The 18001-nt window shown below is 45.9% G+C and overlaps 1 protein-coding gene across 2 annotated transcripts in view; it reads right to left on the bottom strand.

The window, feature by feature from the left end:
• The window catches only part of ADAMTS12 (ADAM metallopeptidase with thrombospondin type 1 motif 12), a 286218-nt gene that overhangs the window by 12326 nt on the left and 255891 nt on the right, over positions 1-18001 (bottom strand). Inside the window, exons 20-22 of one of the 2 annotated variants that reach the window (XM_044233048.1) lie at positions 16701-16853; positions 7075-7251; positions 3686-3829 (exon numbers count right to left, since the gene is read on the bottom strand). In XM_044233048.1, coding sequence (XP_044088983.1) covers positions 3686-3829; positions 7075-7251; positions 16701-16853 — 474 coding nt within the window. Of the gene's footprint in view, positions 1-3685; positions 3830-7074; positions 7252-16342; positions 16498-16700; positions 16854-18001 lie in introns of those variants that run through there. The other variant, XM_044233057.1, reaches the window with a different exon arrangement.

The raw sequence follows: 18001 nt of genomic DNA, 5'->3' as shown, positions 1-18001 counted from the left end.
GTACCTGTGAGCTGACTGGAAGTTTCATGGGTGGCAGCACTTACTGAAAGGTAGCTCTATATGAAGTGATCGGGAAGAGATCTATGTTGTGTAGGTTTTTTTTCTCTCGAGGCTAACTCTGTCCCCTGCCTTTGTGGAGCTCTATCGAGGAAAGGAGGACAGTATGTACTGTGTATATTTTCACTTAATCAATGGTGAGAGAAGTTCTTTTGTCCTCACCAATCATGACTGATTCCAAGGTCTATCTTGGTTTACTTCTCCAGCAAGAAGACTTCTATGCTGTGGTCAGGAAAGATCTTAAGAGCCAAATGTCTCTCTTTATAAACTTTCAACCAACTCTCATCCCCCAACTCCCAGCCCCCTCCCATGTCCCCCCCACCCCCCAACAGCTGCCTCAGAGAAAATCTCTGCTATGGACAGTTCTTGGCTTTCTCTACCATGCTAAGTCAACTTTAAGTTTGGCTATCTGCTTCTAGCTTCCAAAATTTTATTGACTCCTACGATATTGTGTCCTGTTCTCTTGTCTTTGTGGATTTGTGGCCATTTTAATTTTCACCTCTTCTATTTAATGCAGTTTGGGGAACAGAGGCAAATGTATATGTTCAACCCATCTGCATGTGTTACTTGCACTCTAACAATTTGCCCTTTTCACTTAATTATAGGCGCTGGAGGTCAAGAGCAATCCCAAAGGCTGGCTTAGTAGGTGTTGGCCATCCTTCAAGTCCCCTCATCTTTGACATGCACAACTGATGACTTTCTGACCCATGGCACTTTCAGGGAAACTTTAACTCATATCCACTTCCAGGAAGCAGTTACTTCTAGCTCACTCTAAAGAAATTTTGAACTTCTGTTGTTAGAAAGTTTTATAACTCAGAAATATGGGTCTACCTCATTCTTAAAAGGGCTGAACTATAACAAATTAATAGACTGATCAGTTCTATCAGAGGATATTACATTATTTTTAGGAATTGCTATTACAAACGCTATGGCAATGAACATCTTTATTGTCATCTAGGATTATGTTTGATGGTATATTTGTGGGAAAAAATTGTTATAGGTAGAACTGTTGGGTGAGTCTATGTATTTTAAGTTTTTCCATGATTTTAATGCTTTCTGCACTAACTCCAGAAGATGATTATAATTGAAAAAATGTGCTGGAAATTGAAGAACAACAACCATACAAAATCTCATTTTACAACCCGGATGCTACCTAAGTGCCAAAATGAGAAACAGACTGCATTCTTACGGCAAAGGGGGCTGTTTTTGACAATTTGTTCTTCTCAGTGAGTTCCCTAAGAGCAGGATATGCTTCACACATCATTACTGTTACATTTGCTGGGCTATCATTATCTTTCCTGCCAGAAAGAATATTGGTCAGCTTTCCTTTACAATGAACAACTAGGTACTAGAGCCTCAGGGAATTGACAGACTTACAAACATCCATCTGTAGTTGTTAACCTTCTGTGGGATTTTGTGTTCCTGAAGGGGGCCCAGATTTTTAATATGTTAATGATAGTTTATGTTACATCAGTTATCTTCTAAGGATCACATGTGATTTGGTTAGTGATCCTTATATTGTTATCCATGGTTCCAGGATACATTTTTTTAAAGATTTTATTTATTTATTTGAGAGAAAGAGAGAGAGCACTACTCAGAGGATGGTCTGATGGAGAAGTAGACTCCCTGCTGAGGGGGGAGCCTGACATAGGGCTCAATCCTGGGACTCTGGGATCATGACCTGAGTCAAAGGCAGAGGCTTAATCAACTGAGCCCTCCAGGCACTTCCCAGGGTATTTTTGAGGAGCCTAATCTGCAACATGCATTTATTCATTAGGTATTATCTTCTCAGGTTCTGAAATCAATGATGGATGAAGAAATTCGGTTTTGGAGTAACTGAATCTCTAGTAAAAAGGGAAATGAACTCATTTTCTGAGAGAGATACTGTGAGATGCCCAAATATAAAGTGATTAAATTACATTTACATGAAAAAAATTACAATTGCAAGTGACACCAGTGTCTCTTTCAGTCATTCATCAGGAAGCAGCATTAGATGCCAGTAGAAATAGGGAATTCACAGAAGGTACTATGTGTGCTGGCTATCTAATGAAGTGGTGACATCTTTCTTCTTTGCCTCCTGAGCATTTTTTTAAGCTATGAAAATAATAAACAGTGCATTTAAAAAATATTTTTTCAGGGTAAATGATTCATGTGCAAAGTCCCTTTAGCAATAATGAATCATCTTGTTCTTCCTGGATTTGAGTGGGTGATATCCAGAGACCAGCACAACCTTGAGTTGGATGTACCAGCAGAAGCCTTTTCCAAGACCACATGCCAGCAAGTGAACTGGTCATGGGCATGCAGGAGCAACCACAGCGCTCTGAACAATGCGGATCAATAAGGATATAGCAGCTGCAAAATATCCGAGGGCATTATGTGCAGCAAAATACTATGATGGCCTGTGTCAGAATAATCAAAATACACAAGAACAAGGCACTTTAAAAATATTAATGGTTGAGGGATTTGTATATCAGATCCTCATGGCTCCCCGTCTTCCAGCTGTTGGCCTTTGATCTGTCCCCACTGAGGTGGTAACCAGCTTCATGAAAGCACAGCCCAACCCACTGGCCTGCACCTCCCGTGTCCATGCTGTGTGCCTCTTACCTCCCGACTCTGGGCTTTTCTTGTTGAGACATGAGACATGGTGGGGTCTTCCCATTGCCCACACATGAATAACCCAGGATGACAGGGGATATTAGTCATCTGAGAGGACACGTTTTACCCATAATCCCCAGAGATAGGAGCCAATAGGGTCATCTCCTCCCTTCCTGCCCCCAGACAAACTACCCTAAGAGGCAGTAGTTCACACAGGTTTTAGAAGACCTTCTTTTAAGAGCAACCAGTTGTCCCTGACCCTGAACAGCAGTCATTTAAGACAAGAGGTCAGTCTGGTAACGTACCACCTTATATTCAATTCCCCTCCTTTCCTGTCTCCTTCCTCTTTCCTATCACCTCCACTTCCTTGACATGGTATCAGATTTGGCCTTAAGACTGTATTTTCTAGAGAATCCAGGATATGACCCATCAGATTGATGGCAGAAACTGTCTATGGTAGAATTTTCTTCATTTTCAGTGTCACAGATACAGTTATTTACATAACAACTAAACTTTGTGACAACAATAAATCTTTTCCCTATTTGCAGTTTAATTTTTTGTTTGTCTCTCCATCCAATAGGCCGGCTATCTGGCAAACTGATCTGTGGTTTGACAAGATCTGAAACTCACAAAATCAGGCTAAGCCTCAAGCTGCAGCGTGTATCCACTCTTGATTGCTTCAGGACAAGCCCTAGGATCCAAGGTGCTGGGACGCAAAACCATCTTTCCTTAGGCTTTTTGCCTCTGGGATAATATTGGTATTTGATCTGTTGTCTTCTGAAGGTATTTGAACTTTTTCTTCTGAGTTCATGACATAAACACTGGCCACACATCAGCTAAGGATGAACTTCTAGCAGATTTAGAGGTATTAATGGCAGAAGAGTACCAGAACTAAAATGTACAGAAACCCTCTATAAACCAGTGGAGATGCTGAACGTTGACAATGAATATATCTTACCTTTGAAATCAAAACAAAACAATGCTATTTTTTAAAAGACTAAAATAAATAGAAGGGAATGTAATTGATTCTTACCAGGTCCCAGTTCCCAGTGACCCAGTGACAACAAGGGTGGCTGTTGCAGGGGGCAGTGGGTGTGGGCCTTTTCTTCCAGTCACAGAGACCTCCTGGGCAAGTCACTGCTCTTTCCTGAACTCCACCTCCACAGGACCTGGAGCACTGATGTAGAACAGGGACAAGTTTAGGTAAAAAATCACAGAGTGACCTTTTCAGTGATAAGGGAAGACCTTTTTATTATCATTTTTGTTGTCTACAGTGCCAATAAGAATATTAGTGTCTATATTGGAATCTGTGCAGGTTCCTTATAATGACTACATAACAGTGATGAATCAAAAATTAAAGAGAAAGAAGAAAATTAATAAAGGACATTCTGAGGATCTGAAGAGGAGAAAAAATAATCAGAAGATGCCACATAGTTCAATGTAACACAGAACTGAAGGTCACACAGAAGGAATTCTGCTTAAAAACCTGAATGAGTGGTCCTTCCAGAATGGACATTATATTATCTGCATTCTGCCTTCTGGAACAAGTATCTAGAAACCAAACTGTAAAATGTAGATGTCTTTATTATGATTAGCTCCAACAGTGCAAAGAGGGAGCACACATTTGTAATACAGTGTTGTTCATCTCCTCTTGAAATGGGATTTAGTCCTCCTTTCCCACTATAAAATGTTTTAGAATTAAATGGGTCCATGGCTTTGAATAGGGGCCTGGATAGGTTTGCCCTGGGGTCTGATCCACCAACTGTCATGCTTGCAAAAGTAAATTTGAGATGACAAGCTGGATTCCTAAAGGGAGACAACTCCAAAACGTGTCATATTTTTGCTCACTAATATAATTACATAAGATCCATTGTCTCACTTTCCTAAGGCTTCTAGGAGGAAATTACATTATCCACCAAGAAGCTTTGAAAAGTACTTTGAAAAATCTTAATTATGGTATGGTAACAACAGCAACCACAAAGCAATTTATGGCTGGCAACATCTTGCCCATTATATTCAGGCACGTGAGCGGTGGTGTTCTAGAAAACATAATCATCATATGCAATCAGTGCTTTCTGCTCAATAAAAGAACTGATCTATTACTTTCACGATAGTCCAACTTCGAGGGTCAACATGGTTTTTTCCCATTTATTCTATAGGAGGAGAGAAGAGAAGGGATCCCCCATTTCAGATGGGGGAGATGGGGAGAGTTGGGGATCAAACCTTCCATGTGCTCTGGAAAGGAAGGTGGTACACCACAGGTGTAGGATGCAGAGTGAGCATCAAAGCTTAGAGAGGAACGTTCCCCCTCCCCAAAGCCACTTCCTGTCTACATGCCAAGCAGCCATGTTGCCTCCTGAGGCTCTGGGTCAATACCTGTGATTTCTGGGGCAGCAGCCACCACTGTCCCTTCTTTCTCCTTACCGGCTCAGTTCTAGAATCTGTGCAGGTTCCTCACAACCTGCACACATGCATATACCTACATGTGTGCATATATTCAGAGACATCTGGCCATGTCATGTCCCAAGAAAGGAGGTGAAGAAAGTATACACCAGGGCTTCTCCAAGTGTGGTCTCTGGCCCAGCAACTGTAGCATCTTCTGGGTACTTGCTAGAAATGCAAAATTGAGGACCCACCTTGGACCTCCAAATTGGACACTCTGGGGGTGGGGTCCAGCCATCTGTGTGTTGACAAACCCTCCGGGTGATTCTGAAGTATGCTAAAGTGTGAGAAGCTCTCCTGCAGAGACATCCCCATAGCAGAAAGGCTTCTTCCGTGCTGGTTGTCTGGGCCGTCTGACATGTCCAAGGGGGCCCACAGTATTCTCAGGATGGCAGACTGAGTGCATACAGACAAAGCAGCCTCATGGGTAGTCAGGGTAAAGCACAAGGGTGCCCAGACCTTCAAAAGCTCCAGAGGAACACTCAAAATGATTTTTGCATTTTCCATCTCCCTCAGAGGGAAGTCTTTCAATTGTGTGGCTGGCTTGAATGAGAGTACTAATTCAGAAAGGAGGGTGGCAGAAGCCCTTGAGGGAACAGCTCCTGACTGGGGCTTCCAGGATACATCTTCTTCATAATCAGAAGGCAGATCTGATTTTTCATCTTTAAAAACCTGCAGATGCACTTCTCTCACAAGGCCCCTCTGCAAATCCCTGGATTCTGAAAGCTGTTCATCATATGTGGAAAGCTTGGAGGTCCACAGCATGAGAGGAGCAGGCCTTTTATGTGCTCTAGAACTAAGCCGGTAAGGAGGAGAAAGAAGGGATAGTAGTGGCTGCTGCCCCGGAAATCGCAGGTATTGGTCCAGAGCCTCAGGAATCAACATGGTTGCTTGACATGTAGACTGGAAGTGACTTTGGGGCAGGGGGGACATTATTCTGTAAGCTTTGGCACTAACTCTGTGTCTCGCACTTGTGGTTCACCACTTTCCTTTCCAGAACGCGTGGAAGGTTTGGTCTCCAACCCCCCTCCCCGCCCCCCATTTCCGGCAAATAGTCTCTGATTCACTCCTTCTCCTCAGTTCACTCTTTGTTCAATGTTGAACTGGGTGGATTTCTGTGGTAGAAAGAACACAGGCACTGGAGTCTGCCTTGTACCAAAACTAACAGCCCACCATTTATTTTCTAGTTGTGTGAACTCATGTAAGTTTCTTAATCTCTGAGTCTCAATTTCTTCACCAGCACCATGGAAGTAATAAAGCCTACCATTTGGGTCGCTGTGAGTGTTACACCATGTGTCACAGACAAAACGCCTAGCCCATAGACATACTCCAAATATGCTGAGTTCATTTTTTCTCTTCTTCCTACTGTGCATGGGTAAGTCTGGGAGCTGTCTAGAGCTGTCGCGGTATTTGTCTACTAGCAAATGACATCATCATACTTCACGGAAGAGCAGTCACTTCACTTTTGTGTGCTGAAGTAGGACAAAGACCCAGAGGAACCTGGGTCCTCACAAAGCAGAGGGCACACACAGGCACAAACACACTTCCTTTTATTTGTGTGTACAGCGATCTGGGCATTAAACGGAGAGGTGGAACTCTAAAATACACTGTGTGTGGGAAGGAGCTGGCCATGACCCCCAGCTCAACCGCAGAGGCCTAGCAGAGGCATGGGAGGCTCTGCCCTCAGAAGCTCTCATCAGAGTGGTCTGTGAGCATCTCCCTGATACGGACCCCAGTTCTGCCCAGTATATCCACTGGGAGACTGGGTTGTGCTAAAATGCTGAATTGTCACAGCTGAAGCCACACAATGTAGTCTTCAAGTTGACCTGTTCGGCCTCCTGTGTGGACAGTGCGGGGCCACTGACTGGAGGCTGGTCACTGTCACAAGGCACATGCGGCCTCCCCTGACTTCTAGACTCACAAGGTAATGCAGAGACTGATGCTGGCCGGGGCTGGGGATGACGTATGTGGAGGCCGTACCTGGTTCCAGGGCTCCACCTGCCACTCTTCGCAGGGCTCCACGTTGCAGCTCACGCTCAGTGGGGGACGAATGCCGGCCAGGAACTGGCAGTGAAACGGCCTCAGGCTGCGGCGGTCCAGGCTGTCCACACACTGAATCTCCCGGATCTGGAAGCCCCCGCTGCAGTTTCTGGAGCACTGCACGGAGGAGACAAGGGGGTTACGTGAGTCCCTGGTGTCAGTCTTCCATTCCCCTGAATTCCAGGGGGCTTCTGCAGAGAACCATGAAGTTCCAGGCTTCCAGGCATGAAGAAGGGGCAAATCTAGCTCAAGTGACCTGCTTCCCTCACAGGCCCTGGAGAGGAAGTCACCCAAGCAGCTCCCAAACATGGGGCCACCCATCTCAGAAAATACAGGCAGGGACTTATAGGAACTGAATGGCAAGTCCTGTTCTGTCACTCGCTTGTCATGAGCTGTTGGGCAAGTCTCAGAAACATTCTGAGCCTCAGGCACCATACTTGGAAACCGGGATGTAACTGTGTCTCCCAGGGCTGTGGTGAAGATCACGGACCCTGGGGTCGGGTGTCTACTGGCGCAGCGTCAGCCTCAGTGGGTGGCCCGACTCTCTGGTGTGGAGTCATCCTGGGTGAATGAGGCTGCTCACGAGGGGACGACTCTGCCAAGCCATGCCCACCTCTCCCTCAGAATCCTGCCACAAACGTGTTTGCTCCGTGACTCTGAAGGCAGGATGGGTCACCCTTGGTCATGTGAAGGGCCTGAATGAGGGAAATGACTGGAGTAACTGCCCAGTGGTTTGGCTCACAGGAGTGAGCTTGTCTCTACCGCCCTCCTTCCTCCCACAGCCGACACCCCTTGCCTCCTTCACTGAGCATTTGTTCGGCACAGATTCATGGAACGCCATCATGAGGCCCTCCTCACCGCATAGGTGTGGGCATAGGCCACCTTGCATGGGAGCCCCCATGGCCTGCTGTGTCTCAGGAAAGAGCACGGTTCACCGGCACGCTGCTAACTCCTTAACGCCATGGTAACACTGGCGCACTAAAGTCCCATCCCCTAAACCACAGCTGACAGGGCCTCTTCAGAAGCAGACCTACTCCCTGACCTCTTGGATTCTGGAAGCTATTCCATCCTCCACCTGCGTTATACTTGATCAGAACTCAAGCATCCAAAACATGGCCTCAGGTGTCTTCAGAATATTAGTGTCTACTGATCCCTTCCATTCATCTTGCCCCCGTCTTCTGGTCTCTCTTAGTCCTGTCCTTGCCTGGCCTGTCTTGTCACCCCCCACACTCAGTTGGGGACCCGAGGTAGGAGGGTTGGAAACAGACCCCTGTGCTCCTCAGCGTTTTTCCCCCAGACACTCTGTGGGTTAAGAGTACCTCCCTGGGGGCACCTGGATGGCTCAGTGGGTTAAGCCTCTGCCTTCAGCTCAGGTCATGATCTCAAAGTCCTGGGATCGAGCCCCGCATCGGGCTCTCTGCCCAGCAGGGAGCCTGCTTCCTCCTCGCTCTCTGCCTGCCTCTCTGCCTACTTGTGATCTCTCTCTCTCTGTCAAATAAATAAATAAAATCTTTATTAAAAAAAAAAAAAAGAATACCTCCCTGTTGTCCTTACGTCCCAAATGTTCCTCCCTCTACCCTTCACATTATCTGCTACCGTTCTTCCTTTTAGGCCTCAGTTGAAATGTCCTCTCCTCAAAGAGGCCTTCCTGGAAAGCCTTTATCCAAAGGAGAATCTCCCTCTTCTTATGTCTCTCTGCTCCTTATCTGTTCCTATCACAAGAACTTGAAATGTGGAACCATTTTTACTCACTCTGTGTGTCCTTTTTCTTACACTCTCACTGCCATGAAATTGGAACCCTATCTGCTCTGGTTACCAACTGCGTCCTGAGCACCCGGCATGCGGCCAGGCATGGCACGGATGCTCCACACAGGCTTGCTGAACGCATGCACGGATTTGGAGAAATGGGTAACCCGGGAGTTTCCGGGAGGCTGAAGTGACCTGTGGTTGCTGTGCCTTCCCGTCCCCCCAGCTATGATCTCATTAGCAGTCTTGCCTGAGAGAATGTACCAGCAAGAAAGTGTGTCTGTTGCTCTAGGTACATTTGGCCCCTCTCTACATAGTGAATAATTATGCTGTTTCTGGCTATGGTGGAATAACCCTAATTGCAGGGTTTGGGATGGTGAAAGAAAATTCCTCAAAACTTTCAGTACGGTTTTCCCTTCCGCCACCTGCACATTGTACCAAGTCATCCGACTTCAACCCTGGGCTGTCACATAGAAAGATGCTGGCCCATGTGACAAGGGACAGACTGATGCTCTAATGCTTCCATAAACTGAAATGTTTAGCTTCTTAGAAATAATCAACATATGCCAAATAATATCCTCCCCCCACACAAATAAAATAAAATAAAATAAAATAATAAAATAAAAACCATATTTTCTTGGTGCCTGGGTGGCTCAGACAGTTAAACATCTGCCTTCAGCTCAGGTCATGATCCTGGGGTCCTGGGATCGAGCCTCCTGGGATCGAGTCTCCTGCTGAGCAGGGAGAGCCGGTTTCTCCCTCTCCCTCTGCCCCTCCCCATCACTCATGAGCTTTCTCTCTCTCTCTCTCTTAAATAAATTAATATATTTTTAAAAAGCCCCTCACTTTCCTGCCATGTAATAAGTAATAATAAGGAAAAAGTTACTGCCAGTTTGAAATCAGCCACAGAACAGATGAGGAGACATGCTAATAATTGCCACACAAAGCAGCCCTTTGTTTGACAAAACAGATTTCTGGGAAATAACACGTAATAAAGCAACAGGGATCTTTATTAGGACAAGGGAATTTTATAAGAGTTAAGTATGAAATGAGATTTTATTTTCTTTTTTTTCATTTGCTGTTGCAATCTGTTATCCCAAAATTTAATTTTCAAATTAGCATTTCCCTTTTGTTATTCACAGTCAATGGGAAATGAACTTTATTAATATGCTGAAGTAAATAACAAGGGAAGACCCTCACTAAATCTATGACTTTCATTCCATTTTCAAAACGGCATCTAGTTCAGTTAGCAATAGAGAAGGGGCAGGATATTAAATCACTCCATTCCTAATGCTGTTTTGCCTTGTATGCTGAGTGCCAATTATTATGTTCATTTTCTTCTTGCCCTAGAGGAGGGTCATTTGGATTTATGGTTTCCTAACCTGGCGCCTGTGGACCAGACTGAGCACAAGAGTCAGACTAATGAAAACAAAACCTGGCCAGTGTCCTCCTGGGATCAAATGGTCCTATTTTCGGGTTAGCATCTCAGCTCAACAGTGCGATCTGCAGACCAGAACAAGTTAGCATGAAAAATACCCTTAGCTTATAGGGGTCACTGGCAGAGACAGAATGAAATCACGAATCTTCCTTGTGTTGTTGTTGTTTAATTTTTTATTCCTTTTCAGCGTAACAGTATTCATTGTTTTTGCACCACACCCAGTGCTCCATGCAATCCGTGCCCTCTCTAATACCCACCACCTGGCTCCCCCAACCTCTCACCCCCCACCCCTTCAAAACCCTCAAGATTGTTTTTCAGAGTCCATAGTCTCTCATGGTTCACCTCCCCTTCCAATTTCCCTCAACTCCCTTCTCCTTTCCATCTCCCCTTGTCCTCCATGCTATTTGTTATGCTCCACAAATAAGTGAAACCATATGATAATTGACTCTCTCTGCTTGACTTATTTCACTCAGCATAATCTCTTCCAGTCCCATCCATGTTGCTACAAAAGTTGGGTATTCGTCCTTTCTGATGGAGGCATAATACTCCATAGTGTATATGGACCACATCTTCCTTATCCATTCGTCCGCTGAAGGGCATCTTGGTTCTTTCCATAGTTTGGCAACCGTGGCCATTGCTGCTATAAACATTGGGGTACAGATGGCCCTTCTTTTCACAACATCTGTATCTTTGGGGTAAATATCCAGTAGTGCAATGGCAGAGTCATAGGGAAGTTCTATTTTTAATTTCTTGAGGAATCTCCACACTGTTCTCCAAAGTGGCTGCACCAACTTGCATTCTCACCAACAATGTAAGAGGGTTCCCCTTTCTCCACATCCTCTCCAACACATGTTGTTTCCTGTCTTGCTAATTTGGGCCGTTCTAACTGGAGTAAGGTGGTATATCAATGTGGTTTCAATTTGAATCTCCCTGATGGCTACTGTTGTTTTTGATGTGTGAAGTCATCACGAAACTCGTTCCATGCTGGACTAACACAGAGTGCTCAGTCGGAGCACAGGGCTGGGAGATTGCATTCAGGTGTGACCCTGACAGCAAGGGGCTACCTTAGTGTGGGTTAACCACTTCTCGTCTCTCAGCATGTTTCTCCACTGGTGTGGAAAGGAGGATAGACGAGACGATTAGACTATCCCAATATTCTGGAGTGGTGTGAAGTATGGGGTCACTGCATTTGTATTCTGTTCTGATTTCAGAATACTTACTTGCTTTCCAAGTTGAACTAAATACTAAATTGGGATACAAAAAAAATTCATTCCTCGGGGCGCCTGGGTGGCTCAGTGGGTTAAGCCGCTGCCTTCGGCTCAGGTCATGATCTCAGGGTCCTGGGATTGAGTCCCGCATCGGGCTCTCTGCTCAGCAGAGAGCCTGCTTCTCCCTCTCTCTGCCTGCCTCTCCATCTACTTGTGATTTCTCTCTGTCAAATAAATACATAAAATCTTTAAAAAAAAAATTCATTCCTGTTCCTTTCCTTATGCTGAACAGTTTCCTAAGACGCTTAAGATTAAATAGTTCATTCCAAAAATTCTAAGTTGAACAGCACCAAAATTCATCCTTCCTTCCATCTCTCTCCCATGCCCTCCCCCACGTCCCTTCCAGTCATTGGGCATTTCTATGTTCCAGGCTCTATATTCCGATCCAATAGGAAGGGAGAGTTACATAAATGAGATGGAGGAATAAAGGCTATATTTAATATAAATATCACATCATGAGTTGCTCATGATCTAGCGACGGCACAATGGAGGAGGTGGGCAATTTCACCTGAAGAGGTCAGGAAAGGTCTAAATAAAGGAGCTGAACTTTCAGCTGAAGCATATAGGATAAGTAGGAGCTCACTCAGCTGGCAAAAGAGGTTGGGGGACAATCAAGATGGACAGAATGGCATGTAAGGAGGCAGAGTGCTATGAAACAAGGCTCACTTGGGATTGGCAAGCTGATCAGAAGGCTAGGGCAAAGAGTCGGGGTGGACAGAGATGGGCAGGGCCATCATGGAGAGCCCCATAGTAGTCTTGGGTGGTCTTAGGCTCATGCTTCCTGTGCTCCTAAATGTTTCTAACTACTTCTCATTCCTCTATTTTTTAGAGATTCCTTAATCTAAAACCTTTGGCGGTGCTAAGAGAAAGTAACGGTTCAGACATATAACAAATTATATCAAGACTAAAATAAAAGCAGCAATTTTTAGTATAATGATCTTCCTGCTACTCAATTTTTGCTTTCTGGGGACAGAGAATCCCTTATAACATGCAAGTCTAAGTTTTGACTTTTGCACATTGGACTGTAATATACATTCCTGTGAACATGATATATATCAAAGTAGGGGATGGTCTGTATTTAGCAAGAAAGGAGCTCTTTCCCTACTAATTTAGTTCTAAAAATTCAGATCTAAAAAAATGTAGCAATGCCATTGACAATCTGTATACTCTAATAAACACAAAGGCAAGAAGAAGAATGAGACAGGAATACTAGCGATATATACAAATACATTAGCAAATATTTGAAACCCACAGCCATGGGGCGCCTGGGTGGCTCAGTGGGTTAAAGCCGCTGCCTTCAGCTCAGGCCCTGGGATCAAGCCTCGCATTGGGCTCTCTCAGCAGGGAGTCTGCTTCCTCCTGTCTCTCTGCCTGCTTCTCTGCTTACTTGTGATCTCTGTCTGTCAAATAAATAAATAAAATCTTTAAAAAAAGAAATGAAACCCACAGCCATAAGGAAAGGCTGCCACTTTCTCTCATTTTCCAGCAAAAGTCAAAGGCTGCAAAAATAAAATGGCAACACTGCAGAGGAGGGAAAACAGAATATTCCAAGAAAAAATGTAAAAATGTTTCTGATTCATTTAAGAAATAATCAAGATCTGTTACAACTTAACTATGAAAAGGGAAGTGCTTGTTCTCAGAAAGCAAAGAAAGGGCCTGTCAAACCACCAGTTTACAAAACTTCAGAAGGGGCAGGCATCAAGATGTTCCACCAGGCGGTGAGTAGGGCTGTGGGTGATGCATCACTTTTGGGTCAAACCCAATGGAAGCTTTTCAAACCCATTTTGTCACTTCCTAAATTTCCTGCATGATGACACTCCCTCTTGTTTCCTCCTACAAATTTTAATGCCCTGAAATTGGCATGCGTCTTACAACTGATGTACATATTTATTGTGTAGTGTTCCCCTTCTTCCTGAAAAGCTGTCATTAAATAGATGACGTGTCCCGCTGTTGCTGGTTTCTTAAAACTGGGAATGTTTGGTAACAGCTGTGTGATCAAGCGTTAGTGATTTAAACACCTCGAGCTTTCAGTTTCCGCGGTGGGAATTATAAAGAAAGTCCTGTGCTGGATGAAAATGGACTTGATTATCTAAAGCAGCTTTTGTGTAATGCTGGGCATGTGATAGTATCCAGAGAGTGCTGGGGCCCAGGCTAGGTCAAGTTCTCCAAAGTTCACACACACTTTGAGCACCTTGTCTGCTTCGTCCAGGGGAGTGGACACCTGCTCCAGCCAGTCGTTCTGTTGACAGAACTTTCTCTGCTGTCACCTGTCTACAAGATTTCTGGCCCAAGTCCAGGAAGCCAGAGGTTAGGAAGCACCTAAGGGCCAGTCCTAACTTTCTTCTGGAGCTCAAAGTTGGCCCAGGATTTCCCGTGAATAGTCTTCCACCATTTACAAAGTTGTTTCACGAACACTCTCTTTTCTGACCTTTGTAACAACTCTATGAGGTAAGTGGAGGCAATAGCATCCATTTTATTTCTCAGAGGTGAGAGAAGCACATTTTCTAAGGTGAATGCACCAGTGTCACATGCTGGTCATGGCAGAGCAGGGCTGCCAACCCACACGGGTCTCGTCCATTGTCCAGCACGACTTTCAGGATGCAATTCTCCAGAACGGTCTTTCCAAGCATGCCTCTGGGAGAAACCCGAGAACTATGACTTGAACTTTGCTTCAGACAGACTGATGCATGAAGGGGAAGCAAGCCATGCTGAAAGTCTGCTTCTAGACACGTAAAGGCAGAGGGCTGAACATAGACTCCTACTCTGCTCTCACACCCGGGGGGTGCCTGTCCCCAGCAGCTGTACTGGGCTTCATCAGGGAGCTGCATGATACTGGAGACAGAAGTCAGTAAAACCACCACAACTCACACAGCCATCACAAATCAAGGGGGGACTGCTGGTGAGTGACCGCGAGGCATCAGGGGCACAGTTCTGTGAGAATTCACTGTCTGTGGATTGGGGGGGGGTGGAGACTTGGGGGATAATGCCAAAGATTCAAGGTAAAATTGGAATTCTTCCCTCTGAGAAAGCATCTGTGTAAAGGCAAACCATCAACAGGGCAGAATCTAAACGATCTGGACATTTAAAGGCAAAAAATGTACCTACGCTCCTACGCTCCTGGAGGTTTGCCTCTGAAAGAGTTTCAAAGTCCTAATAGAACAGTGAAATGAAGAAGCCCTTGAGTCTTTCCTGGTACATGATTTGGAATTCAGACCTCCATATGAACTGGTTAATAATGAGGTAGTTAAGAAGGAATTACACTTACTCCTCAAAATTTAAGATAAAATCTAAACCAACATGCCTGGGAAAAATGGAAGTCAGGTGTGTAAGACCCATAATAACAGAAACAAAGAAGTCAGGCCAATAGGCTGTCAGTGGTTAAGCCAAGTCTTTGACAAGGTTTATCTAGTATCCTGAGATATCTCTCTCTAGTATCTCTTGAGTGGGAGGAATGGGGTAACTTGGAGGACCAATCCTGCATGTGGTAGCTATCACGTTCTGGCAGGCTTGGTGATAATGAGAGCGCTCCCAGGAAAACACCAGAACCAACCACACTGCAGGGGGTGTACATAGCCCTGCAGCCCTCCCGGCCATGACAGGGCATACCCAGGGACAGACGAGGGAGGTATGTGCTGGCAGAGCAGGGCTTTCCTCGGGAGGTCTGAGCCCAGAGAAGGGATTTTGGATCTCTCATTCAGGGTTTTTCACAAGCTAGAATTCCTGGTACTTTTCACTGGAGTGCCTTTTTGAAAGTGTGAGCAATTTCGCACATCTGTCCTTTCTTCAACATGCAATTTCCAAGGGAAGGGCTGTTCCCAGTAATAGCAAAGCGGGGCATTAGGACTGCTCAACATTTGGCCAGGTCAGGGATACAAAATGTCTCTTGGGATTTTGCTGGATGTGGAAGAGAAACTTCAGCAAAGCATTTGGTCTTCGTTGGATCTTGAGTTTGTTAGGAGTTGGAAGATAAAGAAGAAAGAACCAGCATGCCTTCTTGAAAGGAAAATGACATAAAAGCAGAAGAAAGGGAGGGTGGCAGGTATCAAAGGGATGTGTGGTAATCTTTGAAGGAGTAACCCTGCTCTCCCTTTCTTCTCCAGAATCGGAGCCTCACTTTGCAAGAAGGGGTCTAAAGGAGATAAATGATGCTGTACTCCAGTCTTCCAGATAAGTCCTCCAGAACCAGAGACGTCCTGCGAGACACTTGGTGGGTCCTGCTTGTCTGGGAACAGGAGCTCAATACTGGATGATGGCGCTAACATTTACAAGGCTCACCAGCCTCGCCAGACTTCTGGGTAGCTCTTTCTTTCCCCTTCTGTGTCTCAGCTGTGTGGAGAAACTGGCTCCCCAGAGAGAAGATGGGGCCCATAGGACATGCTAGCATGGGGCGTGCTTGGCAAACAGAAGGTACGCGCCCAGCTCACACCTCTTCCCCTCCTCCTGCCGATCAGCTGTCAGCCCCACCACTGACAGGGTCTCAGAGCCTCGGCATATCCTCCTGCGCCTGGCTCAGCCCCAACCCGGGCTGGGCCTGGTTAGTGCCCCAAAGGACCAAGGCCGAAGAATCCCAAAGCCTGATGGTCTTTCACAAGGGACCATACAGACAGCACAGCAAAATGAGTAACCATAGCCAGATCAGCAGAGATAGTAAAACCACTCTTCAAAAAGATCTGTACGGGAAATATACTTTGAAAGACTGATTTTTTTCTTTATGTCTCAGCTTTCTTCTCCTTTGGGGTCTGGCAATGAAAGAGCACACTTGCTTTGTGAGCAGCTGCTGCGTCGTGACGTCATGATACGTGGGATGCTGTCTAATTCTCATTAGAAGGCTACATGTGAGTCCTTGAGAAACAATGGGGCATCCTGGACAAGCAATCCATGACACTAATTTAAGGCTTTATTCCAGTTTATCTGGGAAGGCAAAAGACAGGCAGGTGAAAACATGTGGGTTACTCAGAACTCTGTGCGTGTTCAAAGACTGTTGTGCAACTTCAAGGGGGCCTGTGGGGATGCCCAGGATTTACTCCTCCAAGTCCTATCAGAGAAAAGGGCAGAAGGGAGGAGACACGCACCTAGGCTGTCCTTTCCAGAACACCGCGGGGCCGGTCACTCACCTTGCTCCAGTTCCCCACTCTCCAGCTGGCACAGGGACGGAGGTGGCACCTCTTAGCGGGGTCAGGCTTCAGGACAGCGGCACAGTCAGAGTCCCTCCCGGTGCTGCATGCCACGCTTCTCCAGTAGGCCCCCAGCCCACAGCTGGTGGAACACTGCGGCGGGGAGGGGGACAGAGAGGACAGAGGCTGAGGGTTTCTTTCTCAGACATGCCCCACCACACCCTACAGTCAGGAGTTCTGTCTTGGAGGCTCACCGGTGCAGAACTTTTGACAAAAATACCAGTTCTGGGGGCCTGCCCTAGACAAATTAATGTGAATCACGCTGGGTAGGGTCTAGGCATCAGTGCAAAAAGAAATGCCCCAGCGTTGGGGATGCTGGGTGGCCCAGTCCATTAAATGACTTCCTTCCACTCAGGTCATGATCCCAGCACCCTGGGATCGAGTTCCACATTGGGCTCCCTGCTTGTTGGGGAGCTTGCTTCTCCCTCAGCCTGCCACTCCCCCTGCTTGTGCTCGCTCTCTTTCTCTATCAAATAAATAAATAAAATCATAAAAAATTAAAAAAGAAAAGAAAAGAAATGCCTCAGGTGATTCTAATAAAATAGGCTGGACAAGAATCCCTGATCAGCACTAATTGGAAAAAGCTAATTGGAGGGGGAATTTGCTTCTCTTTAAAAATCATCCTGGCGGGACTATCTAGGGGCTGTGGGCGGACGGCCCCCCACATATCACCCCAAGGATGTCCGTTCACAGAGGGTGTCCGATCTACCCAGCAGCCTGGTCGAACACCTTGGTGACCTTATGTCACTTCCTCCTCTCCACAACAAATCCCTGGGTAGACGGGTATTGTCATGGTGCCCAAAAAGCCCCATGAAGCTTGAAGAGCTGGCTTGACCGAGGAGTGAGCCTAGGGCTCGGGCCTCCAAACTGCTGTACACGGTCTGTGAAAGCAGATCCTCTCGGATGTCAGCGTCCTCATGCATCACCTGGGCTCCTTGCTGAAGGTAGGCGCTGAGTCAGCAGGGCTGGGTGGAGCTGGAGATTCTGCGTCTCCAACCAGCTCCCAGGTGCTGCTGATGCTGTGGGTCCTCAGATCGGGTTTGGGGGTCACAAAGATGTTACAGCCCAGTGCTTTTCACCGCTTGCCCTCTGGTAATGTATGACAGCCTTTTCCTCACATGATGTTGTTATTTATTCGTAATTCTTGAACACCTTAAGTTTAGCCTGGGGTCACCTTGAAAGCTACACCCCCCTCCATTTCCTTTATTCTGTGTGCTTATTCTTCCGTACATCTGATTTTT

The sequence above is a fragment of the Neovison vison genome, chromosome 1, assembly GCF_020171115.1.
Source record: "Neovison vison isolate M4711 chromosome 1, ASM_NN_V1, whole genome shotgun sequence".
NCBI lineage: Eukaryota > Metazoa > Chordata > Mammalia > Carnivora > Mustelidae > Neogale > Neogale vison.
Note: the sequence above shows the minus strand (reverse complement) of the source record. Positions and strands in the feature narration are given on the sequence as shown.